Source organism: Thalassophryne amazonica, chromosome 11, assembly GCF_902500255.1.
Source record: "Thalassophryne amazonica chromosome 11, fThaAma1.1, whole genome shotgun sequence".
NCBI classification, from domain to species: domain Eukaryota; kingdom Metazoa; phylum Chordata; class Actinopteri; order Batrachoidiformes; family Batrachoididae; genus Thalassophryne; species Thalassophryne amazonica.
Window position 1 is genome coordinate 67,356,529 of NC_047113.1, and position 25,769 is coordinate 67,382,297.

The window sequence follows — 25,769 nt, forward strand, 5'->3', positions numbered from 1 at the left end:
AATTCGCCCAGCCTGGCCTCCAAAGCTACGAATAAGCTACACTTATTACAAGTACCATTACTGCTAAAGGAGGCCGAGGAATAACTAAACATTTCACACCCAGAGCAGAAAAGTGCGGGAGAGACAGGAGAAGCCGCCATGCTAAATCGGCTAAGAGCTAGTAGCTACGCTAAGCTAGCGGATTCCTAAAAACACGCAAAGTGAATAATGTGTAAATAATTTAGAGGTGATTCAGCAACTTTAAATGAACAAATAAAACATTAAAAATGTTATTACAGTACATATAATGTCATTCTGTTGAGACGCACACAGTGAACACCGTATGGGAGAAAAGAAGAATATTCTTTACACCACAGATACGTAACTTTCTGGAGCATGAGTGAGCAAACCATGAGCAACTTGAAATACTGCATCTTTAAAAATAGACAGGAATTGTTCCTCTGTGTGCACATGAGGACATCAGAGCAAAAATAAAGGCAGACTGACAGTCACACACTGAGCTCTTACCCTGAGGTAGTTGAGGGTAAAGTTGGTCAAGCCCATACGAGTGATATTTTTGGACAGTTGTTCCAGCACCTGAGGGTCCTGTGCCTGAAGTCAGCAAGCGAGAAAAGAAAATGAATCAAAATAAATAAATGTAATTCTATAGCTTCATATTGTATGTGCATTCAATCAAACAATGATGAAAGAACTCATCTACATGGAACAACGTGCTCATTCCAAAAAAGCTGATACATTATAAAACACTGGATAGTCATTTGAAATTCAAAGGCATCAATCTCAAAATTTAAAAAGCCCTGACAAGTGATTAATAGTGGACCTTGTTAGCACGCTCACTTCCACCACCCTTAATGTTATTGTCAAATCTTTTGTGTTTTTAAAATATCTATTCTCATTTTAGAGTTAACACCTTTTCACTTTGGTCAAATGATACATAAAACTGGAGTTCTTTGAAAATAGGACAAAATACTTTTTTGCACTGGTATTGGTTTTGGTTTACAGCATTGTTTCCAAACTTTTTCAGACCAAGGACAACTTGACCAATAAAAAAAATCTTGTGGACGATATAACCCCCAAATATGCAAAAAGAATAGGTCTGTTTACCACTCCAACAGCATATTACAACAGTATTTTACCATCTATTAGATCTTGGAGTTGTTTATTAGAATATGATATTCATTTAAAATGGAATATTTTACCAAAATGCTCATGAACCACTCGGGGTTGCTCATAGTGCACTGTTTGAAAACAGCTGGTAATAGCTGAAGTTTAGTCAGGGATAAAGTTAGCTTAGTTTAAGTCACATTTACAGAAGAATGCCCACACATATATCACCAGTTTTAATTATTCCCTGTAATTAGCAGGGGAAGTTGATGGAGTCTGTGAGTCCACAAAATTTTCACAAGTAATGCCATAAATACAACTGCATATTTAGCAGTGAAAGTTTGGGTTCTGACAGGTGAAGACCAGTGACCCCTATTTTGGGGACAAATTAGCCTTTTTATTGGATTTACTCAACAAATGTATATATTTTTTTTCTAAGTGTAAGTGTGTAAGTCAGTTATGTTATTTCAATGAAATACTGTGTTTGGCAGGTAACAATGACTTTTTGTTGACTCGACACAATATTAGTGAGTAAAATGCAGTAACAGTGCCATTAATAATGATTGCCCCTATGTGCAGTTACTTAACAAGGCTCTCATTAGTTGATAAACACCAAGCTAGCTAGCTAGTTAGAAAACATGGCCTCTAGCTAGCTAATATATTAACAACTACATGAACGGAGTGTGTGTACTGTCCAATAGGTCATATAACTGACTGCAAATGACATCAAGCTGTTTTTAGGACAGCTTGTAACTTGTTAATTGGATTTTATTTTTATTGTTATTTGTTTTGTTTTTTTATCATATTGTGTTTTAATTTGTGTTATGTTTGTAGTATATAGCACCTTGTGTCAGCGCTGGCTGTTTTAAGGTGCTTTATAAATAAAGTTGGTATGGTATATATATATAAAATTAGATGATTAGAATATGTAATTAGATTTATAATTATATAATTAGCAAGCCATGTTGCATCATAGCTTGCTAATACAATCATTGCTGCCATTTTTTGACATTGTTTATTAATTCCACCAAGTAGACATCATTTTCCTTCCTACTTGTCAACTTCCAGCACCTATTATAAAGGAATAACACAGCAAGGAATGCCATTTCCTGAAGGGAGGTGAAGCCGACCACAGAGGAGTGAACACCAATGTTGAGATGCCAGTAGGCCATCAACAAGTTGTGCGGGGAGCAGAAATGAGGGAACCATGCAGCCGGCTTCACCTTTTTCAGAGAATAATTCCAAATAATTAAACAAGTCAAAAGTTCCATCCATTTCCTGGATTGTGCCCATTTGTTTTTGGGAAACATAAACATGGAGTTGACAGCTGCAGCTTCACACGGAAGTTTAAGAATCGGCAAATCCATTCAATAATGCGCATGGGATAAATTAAGGGATTAAATAAACATATATGGGAAAACTCTCATTATAAAGTATATGCTGGAGTAAAGACTGAGCCAGAAATAAGAACAAAGCAAAAAATAAACACACGCTGGCAATTATTGATGACATCTGATGGGAAAAGGTATCTCACCAAGACACACTCACTAAGCTTGTTTGCTCCTCTAAGAATAAGCAGTCAAATCATAAGGAGCTGTAGGTATTGACAGAGCAAAAACATAGAAGCAGTGTGCATTCGCTGCCTCATGAAAAATGCATAATTCTATCTCCAGTCGCATCTCTGTGAGGGGAAAGTCAAGAGGGAGGCGAGTTCTTCTGTACCATCAGCACACCGACATGACTGACAGGAGGATTGAACCGCTGAGCATTATTGGCAAAAGCTGAATCAGAATGACTTTACTCATCAGGAAGAATTAGGCTAAAGGTACCGTACAGGAATTTATCTTGGCAGCAGTGACTCATCAACAATTTGTTGAGGTAGAGACCACTGAAAAAAGCCAGTGAAGGATACAACAGAGGATATTAGTGCATTAAAACAGATGGCGTGGTTCAAATAATACTGCAAGTGCACCACATAAGTCACATCAGAGTATAAATTGCACCTGTCAAAAAGCAAACAAACAAACAAACTGTAATTTAATTTGAAATTGTTGTGCATGGCTATAGTGTAGTTTTTAAATTCACTGGCGTGTGTTGGTCATCAGTGGTCATGGATCTGTGCCTTGGGAGTCATGATCTGTTGCCACTGGAGCAGCGCCTGTTGTGACTGTGCAAGCCAATGTGGGAATGACAGTCCCTGCCACAGTGGCAACACTTAAAGGTGGCATCTGTGGTTGGAGCTTTGTTGGCTGTTTTTGCATTTTGCTCTTTGTTCTTCTGCCACAAGCTGTAGTTTATTTTTACCCATGTGTAGATTGTGGTTCAGTTCCTGTTTCCAGTGGGAGCGATCTTCCACAAGGTCTTCCCATCCATTGAAGTCCATGTTGAGGGCTTTCGTGTCTCTTTTGCAGACATCCTTGAAATGAACTTGAGGGTGGTCCTGGGCTCTCTTGCCTGTTGCAAGCTCATCATACAGCAGGGTCCTTGGGAATCCTTCCATCCTGCATTCTGAGGACATGTCCTAGCTGTATCTATGTATATGTATTCTGTATCTCAGCTCCAGAATTGAATCACTTATTTCCCAGAACATTATCTATCTGCTCACCAAATTTCATTAAAATCCATTTATTACTTTCTTAGTCATTCTGCAAAACGAACGAACAAACAAACAAATGCTCATGAAAACATTACCTTCTTGGCCGATGTAATAATCACAAAGAGACTAAAAGTAGCCAATAATTGTTTAATTAATCATTTAATTTAAAGGACATGTCGCACTGAAATCATGACAATTTAGATTTAGGCTGTTCGTGACCATCCAATGATCCACCGGGATTACTTGTGCACTTCTGTGACCGGTTTCAAAGTATACAGCATTCGCAACAAACAGCTACGGAGACTTCCTAAAACAAAGTACTTGTGGGTACTCGGGTGTTTCCGACAGGTGATGTAGTTACTAGATCCGTCCCAGTGTGCGCTTCAATGGAATGTAGCTGCTAACATTAAGAACTGAGGCACAGATTAATTCCAAAGTTTACACAAGTGTGATGTTGTGTTATGATGACTCATTTTTAAGTGATAAGTGTTCATTTTGATGCAGTTACGGTAAAAGCTACGGCTGTGAGAAGGTTTTGTGCACCTGTGGCAATTAGTCATAAACGTAGCCTGTTAAAAATGCTAATAAGTGCTGTATATAACTGTGAAAAATCTAATAAAAATATATATCTGTGTCATCACGTTGCCTGTACAAATGTCACAGAGACATTCCATGTCCACTGCGTGGCAATAAACAGCTGACATGCAGGTTAAAATGGCTGTTACGCTGTTTTAGTCTGCATGTCAGCTATTTTTTTAAGGGATTATTCAACATTAATTCTCTTTTAAAAAGTTCCTTATAGAGATTGACAGTTTTATGACATTTGAGAGAGTCTACAAGATTAATACTGATTATATGTTGTTCAAATTCAGCCAGAAGTCCATCTAAATTGGGGGTTAAAACAGCTGTTGCGCGTACGCACGCATGCACGCACGCACGCACGCCGCGCGTACGCACGCATGCACGCACGCACGCACGCACGCACCCCACCCCACATCCACAAACTTTCTCAAAGTAAAAAAATACTTTCATTGAAACCTCCACTGAAAAGAACACAAAGCAACAGATGAAAAAAAAAAAATTTCCACTCACCCAGTGTAAAGATTTCCAAATTAGAGAAATTAAAGAAGCCCTCACGCACGTGTTACGTGTGCACGTGATCGCAATTGCGATTGCCAGCCATTGAATGGTCCACTTGTCCTCACTCAGATCCACAGCCAGAGATCATTTTCAAGTTCCACTCGGACAGAGAATAATGTCCAGGTCTGGCGCTCAAATAATGTCCAATCGCAGCTCTGCCTTCAACTCAAATTCTGTCAGGATTGTGGCACATTACAGAGTCTATTATCTCCTGAAAATAGCGTCGTCTTAGTTTTTCCAATACGAGACATACATCTGTGTGTCCACGCATGTCTGTGATCACAGCAGCAGTAAACCAGCAGCTGTGACACAAACAGCAGCATCATGACACTTTAAGTTCCAAAATCCGACAGACTCTGAAAAAGTTAAGAGTTTCAGGGTGAAGTGCGTCATCTCCTCTGTAAATCTGAGCCACCACTTTCAAAGAAAAGCTCAGCAGCGTCGTTATCGGACAGAACTGCATTAGTTTCCCTTTGTCTGTCTCTGTCTGGCATGTTTCTGTTTTGCTATTAACTACGTCACACACAGACAAATACAGAGAATTACCGAGTGAGATGTTTTCCAGAAATGCACCTGTTACCTCTCTTTAGGAGAGAAATAAAAAAAAATCAGAAACCACTATGAGCGCATGTGCGCAGGGAGCCTTACAGTCATGAGTACTTTGATGTTGTGTTGCTAACTGGGATGGTAAAAAAACATGCAACATGTCCTTTAAGGAGCAAAATGAGTTAAAGCTGGGCATTTTCACTTACATATTACTATGACAGGTCTGGGGTCAGGTCAGGTCAGGGAGCGTACTTTGGTGCTGCGAGTAGCTGCATCCATCACACTACAGAAGTGTCTTGGGTTGTAGGTGGTAACCACTAATGCAGACAACGGTCCATCTCCATCTCTCGAAAGTAACCATCTATCTGCTGCAGTCAGCTGAAACTAGTCTGTGCTCATGGTCTTACTCAGCTGCTGGAGTCCTCAACAGGCTGGAGTCCTCAACAGGGGCGTCGGACTGGGGGGTAAAGGGTACTATGTACCCAGGGCCCAGAGCATGGGGGGGCCCACAAAAAACTGGCATTAAATACATTTTTGTGTTGCATGTTATTAATGTCCATACAATTCATGTTGTAAAAGAATATAATTAGGATGAATATATAAATGTTGCAAAACATAATTCTGCTCTAACAATAATACTGAAAGATCTCTGAGGGCCCTTCCACCCCTGCACAGTTGTACAATGGTTTAGTCCAGGCGCACAGGCGACCCCCCCTCCCCCCCCCCCCCCCCCACACACACACACATATCCCAAACGGGATCTGACAGAAAGAGGAGGTGTTTAGTAGTGCTGAAACAACTGATCGATTTAATCGATTATAAAATAGTTGTCAACTAATTTAGTCATCAATTAGTTGTTAAATAACTTTGTTTTACCGCAAATGTTTCGTTTCTTCCATATAAATCAACCATTTCTGCAGCGCAGCTTTGCTTTGAACCTTGAACCAATCGAAGCAGTGATTGGCAGATCGAAGCAGTGATTTGCAGATCGAAGCAGTGCTTCGATCGGGTACTTTGTTGATTCAGTGTTTTATTTTGCTTAATCTTAATTTTTCTCCACTAAAACCCCAAAGAGCATATGTCTGTGAGTAACATTTACCTTTTTATGTTAATCTGACCTGTTATGGTTTTCTGAAACAGTTGATAGATGTATTTTATAACTTAAAAACGGGACCGATGCTAACGCATTAGCATGTCTATGGCGTTTTCAATGTTGAAGTTAGCATTAAGCTGTTGCAGCTGTCAGCACATTTTTCTGTATAATAATTCATGGCTCAGCGTTTGTCGTAAAAGAGTCAAATGTATTACAAATTATAATATTTTATTCATTTACTTTTATTTATATATCAACAACAACAATAATAATAGAAACAACAACAATAATAGTAATAATAACTAATAATGCCACAATACAGTTTTAGAGAAACGGACAAAAAGAATCTGATAAAACAAAACAGAAAAGATTAAACCAACTAACAATGAACATAAATAAATATAGAAATAACTGTTTCCTGTGAACACCTAGTGACTCTTAAACCTCCACTTCATCCCTGTTTTATTAAGTTTAATGACAATTTGTTTCGGTCAAACCACATCTAAGCTGTGTTTTTAAACAAGAAAAAAAATAAAATGCAGTAAACTGCACATTTGTATCTTTTTTCATGAAAATATCTTATTAAATATAACATATTACACTTTCGTCAGGCCTTTAAAATGCTTTCGTGGACTCTTGATGTAATATGTTGTCAGTGGTTGATATAGTTGCTGTAGGCATCTAAACCTGATAAAAAATCTCTTCGTGGTGTGTCAGTGATGTATGTATGTGCAAAATAAAACAAAACACTACTCCAGGTATGTTTTTGACGAGAATATAACATAACTTTGTTACAAGGTCAAACGTTGATGTTGTGTGACAAAGGCCTTTTAATAATAACTCACTTAAAGAAATAATGGCAAACTCACATGTAGGTAAAAAACAAAAACAAAAAAATGATTAATCGAAAAAATAATCGACCGATGAACTGATTAGTAAAATAATCGTTAGTTGCATCCCTAGTGTTTAGGCTGAAATAAAATGTCTTTCCTAAAAAATCAAAGTCCAGATTTAAAAAAAAATCGAGGCTTTGAGCACATACGCAGGACACAAAAACCGTCTGTTTTAATTGTTGCCCATTTTATTAAAGTTAATACTTGATTTTAAATCGTTCATTTTGTAGTGGCGTACAACAGTAAAGTTTTATTGTTCCTGGCTTGTTTTATGATTAATAATCTCTGTATTAGCATACTTGTATTAGCTCTGTGGACCCAGTGTGTTTGGTGTTGCTAATACAGTTCTGTTTAGATTTATCCTGCATTCCAGTTTTTGCTGGTTTTACATAATTCGAAACAGCAGATATTGGATAAATGGCCAAATCTATAACTACTGTAAACCACTCGAGAGATATGTCTATAAATTCAGCCTAGGGTAGGATGTTTCGACAAAGTAGGATGTTTGTCAGAACACTGGTTCCCGTTTACAGCGAGGTGGACTGAGACAGTACAGATCAAGTGTTTTGTTCAAAGCAAGGGTGGGCAACGAGGGCCGAGACACTGCAGGTTTTCCTTGCAACCAATCACCTCAGCAGGTGGGTTGCTGATGAGCCTCTCCCTTGGACATAAACACCTGGTTATCAATGAAATCACCTGCTGAGACACCTGAACATTAATAAAATCACTTGCTGAGGTGATTGGTAGCAAGGAAAACCTGCAGTGCTTCGGCCCTTCATGGCACATGATTGCCCACCCCTGGTTCAAAGGCACAGACAGGCAGCCTGAAGCACACACCTGGAATCAGACTCTGGTATATAGATTGGGAGTCCAACTCCAGAGCTACTTGTATTTTTTCCATTTAACAGATGTGTAAAACTGGTAATTTAGTTAACTGATTTAAATTTTTGTGTTGTAATAGATCATAAAATATTTTTTTTAAAAAAGTAAGAAGAATGTCTGCATTCAGCTGTGATACCCGGCCTTGGCCTTAAGGTGCTGCAAGGACCTTTGGCATTGGGGGGCCAAAGCCTTGGCCTTGGCACTGGGGGCCAATAAAGCCGTGGCATTGGGTGTCAAAACCTTGGCCTATGCACTGAGGGTCAAAGCCTCGGCCTTGGCACTGAGGGTCAAAACCATGGTCTTGGCATTAGGGGTCAAAGTCTTGGCCTTGGCACTGAGGGTCAAAGCCTTGGCCTTAGTATTGGAGGCCAAAGTCTTGGTCTTGGCATTGGGGGTTTGTGCATTCACTGCAACACTGGTTTGCTAAATATTTTTGACTTCTGTGCACCCAAAAAAATTGAAGTTGAGGTCAAGTACTCTATTGAACAACCTGTGTTTCAGATCATGTTCAGCAGAGGAGAAATATTTATTAATAACTTTCACATATCTAAAAACAAACAACAACAACAAAAAAAACTAAAGTATTTCTGATCTAAAGGTAAAGGGCAGTCTTGTGAGATAGTCATTTTATTAGGTTTGAAATCTTATTTCAGCTGAGAAGTTTGATGAATTTATGGTCAGGACAAACATGCATGTTTCAGTGAATGTCATCATTTTTAACATGGCTTGAATGTGAAGGAATTATTTTTTATATATATTTTTAAAAATACATTTTATTTTGAAGTATTTTTCTAAAATGATCGCTTCTTTCTTACTTATTATCATATACAGTGATTTATGGTCAAGTTTTAGCTTTCCTGGAATGTAATCAAATAAAAATTAGGGTTTTGTTGGTATATAAAAACATGCAGTACTTCTCTTTGTATGACATAGTTTAATCCCCTAAACACTTAACAGTAAATACTCATATATTTGAATGAAAAATAAGCATATTCTATAGACCATCTAAGAAAAAGAAAGTTAATAAAATTTATCTTCAAGACAGTACTTTGGGATGATTGGTACAATGTGGGGAAGCGGTTCAGCTCACATCAAAAGTCAGCCTTTCACTGTGACTTCATCTGTACTGAAATCTACAGTTCAACTTTTCTATTCCGACTCCCACGTGTCTGTGTGTGCTTTCATTTGTGCAAGCAACGATCAAAAGAGTAAACTCACACTGAAGATCTGGCAGGACCACAATACCCTCAATATCTCACTCTCCAGGAATTAGTGCAAATGCCCACAGGGGCCAATTTATTAAAGAGTGAATTTCACAGGAAGATTTGGCTGAAAAAATCCAGCTACATAGAAAAAGCAGCTTTTTATTCATAGTTTAGGTACATTTGCCGTTACAGAAAAAAAAAAAATGGACATGAAGTGGATAATATTTAAATCATATGTGACTTTATATATATATATATATATATATATATATATATATATATATATATATATATATATATATATCCCTCCCAAATATGAGTTTCTCATCTTGTCCTTGAGTGTAAGCCCAGATACCCAACAGATTTCTTTTGTATTTGCGATGTTGTTCTTTTGTTCATGATCATAGGTGAGGGCAGGAGTGTAACTCAAGTGGTAAACTGAGAGCCTCACCTTCTGACTCAGTAGGTGAAGGACTGTGGGAATAAATACACAGAACTCCTCTTTGGACTCTGTCTTAAATCAGGGAATGCATCCTTCAAAGGCTGTGTTCTACAAAGATCTAGCCTTTTCAGGCAGCAGAGGTCAAACCAACCATTCTGAAATGAGATGGTTTAGTCCACGGAGCATTTTGCAATTATGTCATCATTTTATCCTGCCTCTACCCTCATCACCTAGCAACCTGGTCATAACCCGTAGTTCAGTAATCATCTCCCAATACCCAGCTCACTTTACTTTTCAATGTTACTTATTTATATATACCCATGGAGCCTAAATGTTTCCTTTTGTTTTTTTAACCTACGGTTGGTAAACAGGTGATGCACCTGTTATATCCTTTGTTTTCAGGGGAAAGAAGGCTGCATTCGTCGGCCGCATTCCAAGGAGCCTTCAAAGTAAGGCAGGCTAGTCATACTGCTGTGACCTCTGAATTGAGACACGGCTTCAGATGAGGACTGTCGCGTGGTAATGATGTCACACTCACGTGCATGGCCAAGATGCTGCGGGGGATGAGCTCTCGGTACTGCCGGATGGTAAAGTGCCATGTCTTGATCCTCATCAGATCATCAAAGGAAAACTCCAGGATCAAACGACCCTCCGTACAAACCTGTAAGAAGAAGAAGAAGAAAAAAATACATAGTTAGCACTGATCTGGAGTCGGTCTGATGTCTCTTTATAAACGTCTGGCAGGCAGCCACCAGCTGATTTGGACAGACACAAATCAGGGTTTATTTGCCAGGCGCGATTTTCATAAAAAGCTGCAAGGGCTTCTTCGTTTTGGAATTTGTTCAAGGAGTCTGAAGCGTGGAGCGAGCTATTATGTTCCCAATATTTACTCCGCTCACTTCCCTCATTCACAGCATCTGTCCTTGGGCCTCTCAACCATCCAGTTATTTTCAAAATGTGAAAATAAATGTAATCTGGCGAGGGTTTGTTTACACCAGAGACAAAAGAACTTCAGGTCAGAGAGAGCTGCCAATTAGGAAGAGAGCGAGAGCGAGCGAGACGAAGACCGAGAAACATAGATAAAGAGAGAGGGAGAGAGTGACAGAGGGGAAAAACATTTTTTCACCCCTTTAGCTGAATTCATCGTTCACCGGGGCCCTCGCGCTTCTCCTGTATTTCGTTGCTGTGACAACCAGTGAGAGAGAGAGAGCGAACGAGAAAACGGAGAGACCGACAGGAGGAGGGGGAGGGGGGGATCAGCTGATTAGTTGGCATGGCAACGGCAAAGATGTAATCCCACCAGACACACTCTAATCAATGCCCCCAGCGCAGATGGTCTCCCGAGGATCAACAAGAAAGAGGCTAGCGGCCATACTGCCCCCCCAAGTCCACCCGCCAACCCCCCAATTCTACCCACCCACCCCCGCCGGACAGATATTCCACCGCTAACTCCAACACATTCGTAGAAAAAGAAGATTGAAAAAAAAAAGAAGATAATAATAGAAGCTGGGAAAAAGCCTGAATATGAAGCCGCTTCACTGGCGAGGATGTGGATCCGTGTAATGTGCGCGCTCTCTATGTGCAACGGTGCATTCATGACTTATCCAGCCCACGGAGATTACAGTGACGATGTGTAGAGACAAGAGTTTTGTTTCACAATTTAGAAAATAAAGTATTGGAAAATATCAGACTTGAACAAATAAAATAATTTATTTTGAAGACTGACTAAAACTTCAGGTAACTATTTTTATTTCTTATCAAAATAGGCAAATAACACAATAACACAATAATTAAGGCTTTATGCTGTCCGTGTCGTGCTGAGAGTTTTAAACACTTCTGGAATCTGTACGGTCTGATAATGGCTTCTGTGAACTAGATGAACGTGGATTAGACTAAAAACATGTTTGGAAATAATCCTGAATTTCTAATGGACAATAAAAAGGGTTGTAGTTTATTTTTTAATTTATTCTAATGGAAGTTTGTCTAATAGCTGACCTGTGGCTCAGGGTCCAAATAAGGACGCAACATGGTGAAACTGAAAACAACCCAAAAATAAAAAGATAACAACCCATACAAATGAAGAAAAACAAATAAAGATTTTTTTTTTCTTTTAACAAAGGAGCCTTTCAAACTGCAGAATATTACTGTACAAAAGACACTGGAAATTAGAAATACACACCAATTATTGTGTTTAAAATAATTATTGTGACATTATTAACATTTAAGAGTGCATTGTTTCACAAAACTGATACAAATCAAACTGATTACATCTAAAACAAAAACCTTAATTACTGATTTGGTCCTTACAAATTTTGATAAACGTGTTGAACAACAAATACTTGTGTAAAAATGACAGTTGGATACTCGTAAAGTAATTGCTGCCCATCTTATAAACATATTTGTGCATTATTATCAGTTAAATAAAGACACCAAACTAATTTATCTAAAACAGCTAGTTGAATCAACAGGTAAATAAATAATTAATCAGTCTGAGTAAATTATTAAATACCAAAGTCAACCTTTTACAAGTTTCTCAATGTGAGAATTTTTTTTTAAATTATCAGTGTAACAGATTTTTTTATACCTTGCTTGAACTGGAAGACAAAACAACACATTAAAAAATGAAAAAACAAAACAAACAAACAAACAAAAAAACAATAATAAATAATCTGAAAAACATGGAAAGAATCATTAAATGCAGATTTAATTGTCATTGGACTGTCAGAATCCAGAAACAATTCAACACTTAATAAAATCTTGCAACTTTGGGTGTTTTACTATTTCTCCTTTGACAATACGAATGACTTTCATAAACCTACACAACTCTGGAACCTGTTGTCACACAAAGTACTTGACAGCTAGGAGGACACATTCATTTTTTTTCCTGATATGATGTTGCATATGTTGTAGCCTACAGTAAAATATAATGCTGCACTATTGATTCCTTTCTCCACATTACCAACTGTTCGTAGGATTACCTCCAGTATTGTTGCTCTGCAACTGATAAATAAATTTATAAGCCACCTAAATAAGACCCGGGGGGGTCACTTTAATTGCAAAGTGCAACAAATGTGCAGGAGTTTGTCTGAGATTCACTGGTGCAGAACACCCACAAATGCATCACAATCCAAAACAGCTATTTTCTCTATTCACTCAACAAAAGTATTTATTCCTCCACGGTAATAGCCAGTTGGCTAAAATCTTACATTGCTTAGAATGACAGTGACCAATTTTTAAGCTAAATTGTGTCCTCGTATGGAAACCAGGAAGAGGAGAATCCCTTAAATTAAAAAGTGGACCATTAAATGGCGCAGCCCCTCGCAGAGAGTCCCCATTGATTTAAGAACAGGGTCATAAATCTTCCACACAACGGGTCTGAGATCAGGGGATCTCCGGCTCAGAAGAGCACAAAAAGAATAACAGCATCCCACTGCTCAGACGCAATTCAATACTGTACATCAACATGACAATCAATTAACAACAGAGGAGCTGAAGGTCATTAAATCGATTATTATCATGTATGCCGTTCATAATGCTTCTGGAGAATAGGCTCAAACGTGCAAGATGCTTTATAACACTGTAATAGCACTAACACAATGTTTATATTAATATTACAGTTACAGGATTTATTTGGTTTTCATGTTCAGTGCATGCAATCTACTTTTGCTGATTTGCAGCAGTTTGGCTGTAATATGTATTTTGTAACTAGACCATTAAAGTTTTAAAGTGTTTAAAATGTGCGTTGTGCAGAATACAGTATTGTGCAAAAGATTTAGACACAATGCATGTGTTTGAAACTTTTTATAAATAGTGAAATGATGCAAAATACAAAATATTTACAAGTCAATATAAATATGTAAAATGTATGGTCAGTTTTCACCTTTAAAAATACAATATGCTATCAATTCCCTCACTGATGTGCTGGCTATGCCATATATAACATTGCATCTAGCTAATATAAATTAGCTAATTACATAATATTAGTTATTATCTGAAGCTTTTTTTTCATAAATCCTCCAAGAAAAAGTTGATAAAAACAATGTCCTATCCCTGTTTTTTGCCAGTGGGGAAAAAGTGTCCAGATTTTTTTCAATGAAAGTATTAACATCACACTGTGCAAATACTCTGCTACAAGTAAAAGTGCGTGATCTTAGATACAGTTTACACTTATAATGCTGAATGGCACCAGATGTTCTAATGCATTTTAACATCACAATTATTTATCCACAGAACTTTAACAAGCTCACCACAAGAACCAACACAAAACTTTTACAAATAACGCATTAAATCACTGTTATTTACAATTATTTACAGTTCTCCCAGAAGGGCTTGAGGTTCCCGTTCCTGTCCACTGCGCTTCCTATTTTGACATACGCAAAAAGTTCTCACAATTTTATTTTAATGATTTTATTTTCACTGCTTGCTTAAACTGCATCAAGAGAGATTTATAAAGAGAGAAACTTGCCTCTGTTATTTTTGACCACTAAAACAGATTTTTCTGAAAAGAAAGTATTTTAAAATGTCCACAGCATGGGTATCACTGAGGACTTTCTGGACATTTGCCCGTATGAGAGGTCCTGGGAGTACGTCATTGATCTTGCATGACACAAGTGGTGAGGGAGTGATGAAGAGGACCTCATAAGGTAGGTCAATTTGTACCATTTATTGCACTGATCTATTGCATTTTATAGCACATCATTACCATTTATGCACCCTGCCTGTTCTTTCACACTTTCAGTGTCCTTTTACTGCCATTACAAGTATTTTCTTTTGAAAAAGAAGATTTTGTCTTTGTCTGTCTTTCTTTTTTTTTTTCAAAAAACAGATCTTTGAAAAAATTGGGCGGGTGGTGGCTTGTAATCAGACATGTCTTACATTCGTCATATGCCATGAACCAGTTTACCACTTTTGCTTCGATTCTTTAATGGCTAACATGTATATCCTGCTTGGGTTTGTGTTTTGAACACTTGTTAACTGCACTAAACTCACTCTGGTTTCTCCAACACTTTGTGGGTGACATTTTTTCCATGTTATCATCATATATGTTGATACCATCTACACATTTATGATTATGTTACTACTGGAGGACAAAATGCACATCTGTTGAGCAGTAAAGCATGGCTTTAAAATGGATATTGAAGTAGACATTCTTGAAGAAGACATTCTTAAATATGTGTAGTGCAGAACATATTCTAAAACTCAAAATAATAAAATAGAATACCAAAACTCTTTTTTTTAAAAGAATGCTCCCCAAAAGGGACTGGTAGTTTTTTTTTTTTTTTTCTTCAAATTATAATAAATGTCTTTGCTATAGGTATACTGTGCATTCACCCTATTGATGTATCCCATAATCCCTTGCGCGCCAGAGAGTCGCTGCAGTCAAACAACATAGAGAATCCACATGATGACAATTGTAAATGAATATTATACTACAAAAATGTATGTTTTATGCTTTTCATCATGTTAATAAGAGACTGCTGCATGATACTCTGAAAACTTGCTAAAACAATTATAACAAATAATCCGTGTCTGTTACGTTTAATCTGCGTGGAATTTAATAAACGCAAACCGAATTTCAAACATATTCTATATATTAGTCTGGAACAAAGAGGACAAACAGTGTTGTAAAGAACAATAATAAAGACATTAAAGAGCAAACTTCACTTTCCCCCAGAACGACATGATCAGGAAGCGAGCGTAGCTCACAGCAGCTCCCATTGAAAATAACGGAGAGACAGCCTGTGATTCTCACATGTTTACATAAAATAAACGCACTAACAACATCTAAAAACCCAGAGAATATGTTCACGAGAGTTTTAGGCACAATATAAAAATAGTTTTATGTTGCGATGTTAATGCTCTTGTCTGTGTGCAGCGGATAAAGTGCAGCGTGATCAGAGTGTCTCAATGCAGTTCTCAATGTTACTGAGATCTTGCAGCACGGCGACCTCTTCGAAGTTTTGCGGGATTTGAAACATCAATAGGGCGAATGATATGGAATATGTACACTAAAAAAACAACAAAAAAACAAAAACAAAACATAAGGACCCAGACAGCAAATAGATCCGGGCCGGATGTAGTCCAACATCTGGTACCAATCCTGAAAACAGATCCAGTTCAGACAATTTTTGCACCCTGGCCCAGATCCGGCATGGCTCCACTTTACAGCTCTGGAACAGATCCGGACCAGATCTGAACTGGATCCACAAAAGACCAACCGTTTACACCCCATATCTGGCACGGATCTGGGACAGATGTGGACCGCATCACAGCACCGTGGCAGGAACAAGTTTTACAGGGGTACGTTCCATGGATCCAAGGAAACTGATTTGTATCTGTAACACACAGATCAGTGTCCGTGGACTTATAAAACTTGATTGTCGTAAAGAAACAAACCGCTTTGTGATAAGCATTTAAAAAAACCTCAGTGACGATCACGATTACAGAGTACATGCTAACCCCCCCTCCATGATCCGTGGAGTTTTCACAGCCCCGAGCTTATAACGCTAATGGATAGTTTCTGCCAAGTGCAGATAAAATTGCTTATCATCACGCCCCATGTGCTGTGATGCGGACCACATCTGTCCCAGATCTGTGCCAGATATGGGCTGTAAACGGTTGGTCTTTTGCGGATCCAGTTCAGATCTAGTCTGGATCTGTTCCACAACTGTAAAGTGGAGCCGTGCTGGATCTGGGCCAGGGTGCAAAAATTGTCTGGACTGGATCCATTTTCAGGACTGGCACTGGATGCTGGACTACATCCGGCCCAGATCCATTTGCTGCCTGGGGATATGCTGGAATTAAAACAAACAAAAAAAGAGTCAAGTACTTGCTACATAGCTCAAGTAACCGGCCGTGCACACTTGCACAAGTCAATTTCTCCACCCAGACAATTATATTCACTTGAGCTGAGATCACCATGTCACAAACTCGCCTTTTGCTCTTTGCTCGCCTCCCAGCATGGTGAAACTCCCCAACTGTGCTTTGGTAACAAGAACTGTGCCCCCCGAGCTAACGTACACCAGCCAGGGAGAGCAAAGCCTGCTGGGTAGTGAATAGAGCTACTCAGATACCGAGGGTTGCCAAGTGGCTTGGCGGGGGGGGAGTTTCTGGTCAAATTGGCACCCTGCGTTACCTTGTCAACACCTCGTCACCCCGAGATCCCCGACACACACATTGTGGACTAACACCTGGATAACTAGCCCCGCCCATTCGTTAGATGAGAGAACAGTGGCAGCGAGATGATGACACAGAGTAGAATAATACTACAAAAAGTGAAAATAAAATCTAGATCTGGATCAGGGCCAGCACCAAAATGTGAACTCGTCCGAAAAGGACCCCCGTCACCCCACCCCCACTCAAAAAGACATGTCTACAAATACACGGAAACAAAATGTGGAAAACAAAACCTCCATGGCAAAGGTAATGGGAGAGAGAAAGGGAGAGTAAGGTGAAAAGAATGAGTGGGGGAGAGAGAATATGAAGGTGGAGAATACAAGGGAGGACAGAGAGACAGCAAATATTAAGGGGGAGACAAGAGAATATGAGATGAGAGAGAGAGTGAGTGAAAAGACAGACGTGCAAAGTTGGAGAATAAGAGGGAGATGATGGAGGGAAGGATACAAATATTATAATTACATGTAGACAGCAAGTGAGAAAGAGTCGTGCTGGAATTGTATGTTGATGAATCGATTAGGCAATCAGGAGAAAAACAGTTATCGCCTATTCTGATTATCAGTCAATAATTTAATACACTAATCAAGCAAAAATTGCAGACACTCACTGGGTGCAGTGCATTTTTGTGTTATTGCAAATTTGCTTAGTTTATTTAACCAATGTATTTTTGGGAGTTTTAAAGCATATTTAAAAAAATATTTATATATTTTCTAGTATTTTATAGATTGGTCATTAAACAATCTTACATGCAGTCAACAAAATAAATGACATGAGTTGTGAGACAGGCAGGAAGACGGGAATACATGTAAACAGACAGACAAATACAGACGTGTATCGAAATGTAGTGAGGCGGAAAACCGGATGTTTCATTCTTTTCTTTCAACGAGAAGAAAACTCCTGTTATATAAGACCGTGTGAAATGCTAAAATGCTACTGCATGTTTTGATTAAAGTGAATTATCACCCACGTTTTTAACATTGCAAGATTACGATGTCTTGCATCATCATCTTCATCACGTGACTCTGCTGCAACCTTTAACTGCAGCAAAGGTAAAACAGAAGTAAATGAAAGAATCAAAACTTTGTGTTGTGATTGTCGAAGAACACAAAACCCATCATATAACTAGTATATGTTTGAGTCCTTGTAATTCTGGTATTGGTGTTATATTCATCAGTAAGTGTCCTATGCAGTTGTCCTCAACCTATGAAGAATTCCATCGACAGATGATGTTGTATGTTGTAGAGAATATAAAGCCAACAGAGACATTCTTTTATTTTGGACAATATAAATAAAATTGTACTTACAGTAATTTCAATTGAGTTCTGTTTATTTTTGCTCGAGATGTTCTGATCCAGTCTCAAACATTGGCAAGGTGGCTTCATCAGCCTTCATGAGTTCAGTTACCTCAACTAAACTTCAAGGAACTCAATCTCTGTGGCGGCACGTTTCAAAAACATATTTGTGCTCTGCTTCGCTTCACATACATGGTGTAATTTTAAAGGGCACTGTTTTATTTCTTGTAGTTTCCATTTAATTTGTCTTTGTTTATCCAGTCATTGTCTTCTACTGCTTTTTCTTCTTCATCCCAAACTTTATTGGTGGTTTGTAAGCTGTTATTGCATTACAGCCACCAACTGGACATTGATGTATACTACCACCTTCTCTTCCATCTTACTATACATTTGAATATCATTAATGACGTGGATGATATTAAATGACTCAAATCAAGACGGGCGGGGGGGGCTTGATTAGGACATCCATTATTTATATAGCACCAAAATCTAAATTCATTTTCACATGCTAAAGTCAACACCTGGCCAACTCTGTGAGGAACCACATTGGCAACAGTGGTGAGGAAAAAGTCCTTCAATATATTTTTTTATTTTACAGGAAGAAACCACAAGCAGACCAGATTCAATGAGGTGATCATCTGTTATGGTCATTCTAACAAATACAAGACTGACAGAAAATACAGTGATAGCAGTGCTGCAGAAAAAAGAAGAAAAATTATAAACCATTGTTTGGCATGCCTTGCACAGCCCCATTCCACTATATTTATTTGACAGAGAACATAGTTTTGCCCATTTGTCTATTTGTCCCCTTCACTTCTTACAGAAGTATTTTTCCCATTTTATTTTTATTCTTGTTTATGCACCAATGACACCGGGGGTCCGTTCCATAAAACAGGATTACCAAACAAACCAGGTTTATTTCATTAGTCTGTCTTATTTTCCAGTGAATCAACTGGAAAATAAGACAGACTAATGAAATAAGCCTGTCTTATTTGGTAATCCTGTTTTATGGAACAGGCCCCAGATCAAATTCCTTGTATGTCAGAACTAACTTGGCAATAAATTTGATTCCGATTCTGATACTGATTCTGAATGGCAGGATAATTGACTCCACACCAACAGGTGCAGTTCAGCGATACCGCATTATTGAGCCAATTACTATACTGATGTCAGATCAATACATTAGCATCCCACTTAAGAAAACAGTCCAAATCATCAAAAAACACACATATACTGAACCACTAGGGTGCTTAAGACTTTTGCATAGTGTTGTATGTGACCTTGTTTGAGTGGGAATAAACTTCTAGTTCCAGAATGTTTGCTACGGTTGGAGGCTACTGAGTGACTAAGCAACAACAAAAAGTACACAGTCCCAATAAGTGAGCAATGTTCAGAGTTAGAACAGTATAAATCACACCTTCTGCACTATTTTTAGCTCATTTTGTGGAAAATTTTACATCTTTGGTTAAAACTTTGAGGGAGATAATAACTTTCTCATTTGTTTATACACCAGGTTAAATATGACCTGATGGGTGACAATATACAAATCTGCAATAGAAACAGTACAACGCAAATAATTATGGATTAAATGTGTCGTTAGTGATGTTGAAGAATTCCCGTGAATGTGGAGCTGTATTGACCTCGCCTCACATTACAATTATTTTATTTCTGTATTTACGTTCCATCGTTTCTGTGAAGTGATGACCAGCCAACATTTGAGTTTGCAGCATAACAAGAAGAAAAAGAAGGAAAAAGTTCCTTCAACTAGGATGCTTAAAGTGAAGTGAGTGAAAGCGAGAGAGAGCAAGAGAGAGAGAGAGAGAGAGAGAGAGAGAGAGAGAGAAACGTGAAAGAGCAAGAGACTGAGTTGGGAGCTGGGGATGATTTCTCTAGGGATGAAGGATGCGAGTGCATGTGTGTATGTGTGTACATGCCTGGGTGCGTATGCTGTGTGTGTGTGCACGTGTGTGTGTTTGCTTTGTGTGTGTTTGTGTGAGTGTGTGTAGATGTGTGCATGGCTCTCTGTGTGCCTGCTTTGTGTGTAGGCGTGTGTGTGTGTGTGTGCGTGCTTTGTGTATGTTTGCACAAGTACGTGTGTATGTATGCATGTCTGTGTGCGTGCTTATCTTCGTACGTTGTACATGTTTGTGTGTGTGCTTATGCATGTCTTTAGGTGTATGCGTGCATGCTTTGTGTGTGTGTTTGTGTGAGTGTGTGCAGATGCGTGCATGTTAGTGTGGGTGCATATCTGTGCACATGTGAGAGTGTTTGTGTGTGTATGTGTGTGCATGCATTTCTGTATCTGTGCAAGTATGTGTATGTGTGTGTACATGTGCATGCATGCGCGTGTGTGTTTGCGAAGGAGGTTGGGGGGTGGGTAAGAGAGAGAGAGAGATAGAGAGAGAGAGAGAGAGAGAGTGGTGGAGTCGAGAGCAAGGGGGAATGTGCAAACGCGAGAGCAAGCTGGGGTGGGTTGGGTGGGGTGGTGGGGTCGAGGTAAGTGAGTGAGCGAGTGAGGCAGAGCTGATTGAGATTCGGGCCTCCAAAGCTGCAGGCTCACTGCTGCTGCTGCTGCTGCTAGGAGCTCACAGAGAACACTCTCACTTCTTGGAATTCTTTTTTTTTCTAATAAATTAATTCTTCTCATCTAATTTAGGTGAAGATGAAAAGAGAGAAACATGATGAGCATCAAATTTTAGCTTTTTGTTGACCAAATCTGGACTTTCCCATACAGCTGGTAACGCTGCAGATACTTGCAAAACATTTTGTATAATTCTTTTCTTTTCTTGGGGGGGACTGGCAGCACAAAGATTCCCCTCACAGAACTACAAAATCCGACCAACCCCCTACAAAACCACCTCCACACACAGGCACAGGCTCCAGTCTTAAACAGGATCAGCTTTTATTACAGATGGATGATATGACCCGACAGCCCCCTTTACACACACACACGCATGTAAACGTGCACCAACATCAAAAATACATGCACCTGCCACATGCAAAGTCCTGGTAATATTTTAGTTGCCAGCACATAAACAAATGTCTGCACTATTTAATTATATGCCCATGAAAAAAGTCCTCAAGAGTGAATCAAATCTGTAAAATATGGCATATTTGTATCTAAGTGGGTGGATGCTGCTCTATAAGATGAACATTGCATAACAAAAGTGGCTGCTTCTTGCCACCATTCATGCAAGTTGGGTATATTTTTCTTTTATTTATTAAATATTTTATGATTAGATTTATTATTTTGAACTGTTATATGTTGCTGCTTAGGGATACGTTTATAGCTCACAAAAGTAACTGTGTTACTGGTTTCAAGCTGGGCAACTGTTTTAATGTGATTGGAAAGATATACTAATCCTGGAAAGAACCACATGGGGAGAGCAGGCTAATGTTAGCTACAAAGGGGGGGGGGGGGGGGTGTCACTGTATTTATCCATATTTTAGCATATATTAACAAAAGCTCGCTTCAAGATTAGGTTAAATGGGCAGTGCTAACTGGGACAACACTGGGTTTTTTGTGTAAGTTGCTCTTTGAGTCGTATTGGTGGCCCTTAAATTGTACGTGTGTAGGCTGGAGACCTGTCTAGGTTGTAACCCATCTTTCACCCATTGCATAAGAGGATATTCTCCAGTATCATGTCAAAAATTCATCAATGGATGGTGTTATGTTTGCATAAAAATATTAATTTATACACAACTCACTGGACAATATACTGACACAGTAAATTTTGCAGTGATATTAGCATAGTGCCAAGTATTTATGATCTTATTCAAAATAGTGTTGAATCAACTTAATTTTTCAAAATTACATTTTTAGATTTTTTTCTAGTTTTTTAAATTGCCTTTTTTCCCCCCTTTTCTTATTAGCCCTTAGTACGCTGGGCGGTGGGTGGGTGGTGGGGGGATGTTAATTACAAATATTGTACACGTGCACATGCATGCACACAAGCTCCAGTGCCTACTGTCAAGTCTGGAAGACAAAAGAGCCTATAGCTGTTTAATGTCAAAACAATCCAGTCTGGTGCCATAGCTTCAGGGTTCATGGTGCAAGGAACATGGAATCCCTTTAGCTCGGCGCTGACAAGGTATCTGGACTCAGATTCATTTAGACAGTCAGCAGAAGAACACTATAAGAGTCAGCGAGCCATCTGGTTCTGACTCCGTAGGAGCAGGTTTTCACTTTGGCACAGAGGGATTCTTTCCCCTTGAGACTAAAGCAGATGAGCTCAGCTCTTCAAAAGACCCTGATGTCATGTTTGAACCATCTCACCTGCACAATTTGTGCTTTCGCCACCTTACTTGTTTCTGTCACTGCTTCACTGAAGCCACGAGCGCAACCTCACGATTTTACATATCTCCTTTAGTTCCATAGACTTTCCTTTGGAGAACCTGAAGGGTTACAGGTCTTACATGAACAATATCTATGGATTTTTGGGATCGGGGGGGAGGCAACAATAACTGAAGGGAGCAAATATGAGTATTTGTCATTTCATTGCCTGGATCTGAAAGACGAACAACACAGTTTCATGCAGGTTCCGTTTGAGGGAAGCAGAGAAAGCGGTTTAACATCAGATATTTCAATGTTAAAGTGACACACAGCAGTAAGCAGAATCATGGGTATTGACACAGATCCACCGTGTTAGAAATCAGGGTGGAACATTAATACTCATGCTGCTAAAGCATAAAACCTCATTTTATAATTCATACAGTGAACTGCTGGAGTGAAAAACCTCAGAGAAAATGAAAAGGGACAAAAGAATCAAAGGTTGAAAACAGATTTGCTCTTTAAACACCTTGCCTGGTCCATTATCACACCTTGTTATCAATTATTCATGGTGGGACAGCTCAGGGGTCAGATGTTACCTTTGTAAACATTGGCTTCCCGTGCTGGGTGACCATGGTGCACTGATCACAGTCCAGGGTGATGCAGGAGTTATGGAAGGACTCCTTGGAGTGTTTGAGGATGTAGTGGAGCTCGGAAACGCCTCCTTCAAACACTGTGCTGAAATAACGGGGGATCAATGTCCGTCCAATTGCTGCAGGGAACAAAGAAAGAAAACGTATTAACATGAGCGCTTATGTCAACAATTTCCTAAAGGGTTTCAGCTGATGTCCATGAAACTTGGTGTTATGTTCAATCAAAGACGAGGAAGAACCGATTAAAGTTTGCTGAGGCTTCTGAATCATCCAATTTAGTTTATTTATATAGCACCAAATCACAACATAAGTCACCTCAAGGGACAGGTCTAACCTTACCAAGGCCCCTGAGCAAGCATGTAGGTGACAGAGGTAAGGAAAAGCTCCCTCTGGCATTTTTTTGAGGAAGAAACGTCAAGCAGACCAGACTCAGAGGGGTCAATAAAAAATACAAATTAAACTAGAGTGCCAATAGCCCTGTAGTTTACCGGCTCAATTAAAGCCCAGGCAAAATGGCTATTTTTGGCATAAAAATGGCCGCCATTTCCAAACAAACAAATCTACGCAAATAATTTTGGGATGGGAACAAGGTCAATGACCATTATTGTACCCTTCTTAAATTGAAAGAAAAGTTATCAGGCCGTTTATGAGAAAATTGGGTCCAGATACCCAAATTGGCTGTTTTTGGCATAAATGGCTACCATTTCCAAACAATCAAATGTATGACTATACTTTATTGATGTGAAATATGTAAATAACTCATAACATGCCCTTGAGAAATCAGAAAAAAGTTATCATATAGTTTTTGAGAAAATTTCCTTTAAGTGCTGAAAATGGCAATTTTCGGCATAAAAATGGCCGCCATTTCCAAATGAATAAATCTACGAATATGATTTTTAGATGGGAACAATGTCAACAACACATATTACACCGTCACCAAATTAGAAAAAAAAATGTTAGACAGTTTTTGATCTATTGCAATAAATGGACGACGCCGATGACTATGACGGATATCGCACAAAGACATAGGGATAGCAACCTATTGTCCAGTAACCCAGCAAAAAGTGAAATATTGTGTGAAACTGAATAATAATTGAGATGCATTTATTTTTTATTGTACACTTTAAAATGCTTCATGGGTTAGACTGTATAACTTAAATTGGAGAGTATTTACAATTTTTTTGCATGTTCACATATTAGTAAGTTGATAGCTTACAATATTTTGGTACAAAACAGTTTAAAAAAACAGTTGGACATCGGTTGAAAAAGTTTAAAATACACAGGCTGATCATAAAACTGGAGCTGCAACATGCAATTCATTCTGATTTAAGTGGAATAAGTAAAAAAAAAAAACCTTCACAAAGTTAGGGTCATAATTCTCAAGGACATTTCTGAGTAGAATGGAGGTAAAATAAAGAAGATAGAATAAATTATAGGAAATACAATGACTTTTTCATGAAGTTAATTAAGTTCATTAACCTTGTGAAGGATGCATACTAAACCACAGAACTAAATTCTTTGCTAATTTTGAGTTAGTCTGACTATAAATGTCTCATGGCATGTAGTCAGTGGTGGCTAAGTTGTAATTATTTTCAAAAGATCCATGCAAATTTTTTTTAAGTTGAGCAGTGAATTCTTTTATATGAATTTAGATTTTAAAACACATTTGCACAAGACTGACACAAGTTACAGTAATTAAGCTGTCCATTCTATTGTGAAATTCAAAGACTGCTCAGTGTAATATCTCAAAAACATATTAAGAAATTCTGACCAAATTTTGTACATTAGGTAAGTCCCACCCATGGATGAACCCTTTAACATTTTAGGTTCAGGGATCAAAGCCCAAGGTCAAAATGCAAGGTTTAATTTTTGCCCAATGCATATACGAGGTCTGTGATAAAAGTAACGGACCTTATTATTTTTTTCAAAAACCATATGGATTTGAATCACGTGTGATTACATCAGACATGCTTGAACCCTCGTGGGCATGCGAGAGTTTTTTCACGCCTGTCGGTTACGTCATTAGCCTGTGGGCAGGCTTTGAGTGAGGAGTGGCCCACCCTCTCGTCGTTTTTTCATTGTTTAGGAATGGCTCAGAGACTGCTGCTTTGTTTGATCAAAATTTTTTCAAAACTGTAAGGCACAACTGAGTGGACACCATTCCATAAATTCAGCTGGTTTTCGGTAAAAATTTTAACGGCTGATGAGAGATTTTGGTCTGGTAGTGTCGCTTTAAGGACGGCCCACGGTGCCTGATGGCGATCTGCACTTCGAGGCGGCAGCGTCTCGCCGTTTCAAGTTGAAAACTTCCACATTTCAGGCTCTGTTGACCCAGGAAGTCGTCAGAGAACAGAGAACTTTCAGAAGAAGTCGGCATGAGGAGTTTATTCGGACATTCCATTGTTAACGGACAATTTGTACTGAAAGAACGTGCGGGCAGAGTCGCATGTCGGGCCGGACCCGACCGTGGGGGGTTG

At 38.8% G+C, this 25,769-nt stretch overlaps 1 protein-coding gene across 5 annotated transcripts in view; it reads right to left on the bottom strand.

The window, feature by feature from the left end:
- Positions 1 to 25,769, bottom strand: part of ldb2a (LIM domain binding 2a) — a 270,416-nt gene that overhangs the window by 64,419 nt on the left and 180,228 nt on the right. For all 5 annotated transcript variants that reach the window (XM_034182057.1, XM_034182054.1, XM_034182058.1 and 2 more), the window contains exons 3-5: positions 23,239 to 23,411; positions 10,440 to 10,562; positions 508 to 591 (exon numbers count right to left, since the gene is read on the bottom strand). In XM_034182057.1, coding sequence (XP_034037948.1) covers positions 508 to 591; positions 10,440 to 10,562; positions 23,239 to 23,411 — 380 coding nt within the window. The remainder of the gene's footprint in view (positions 1 to 507; positions 592 to 10,439; positions 10,563 to 23,238; positions 23,412 to 25,769) is intronic.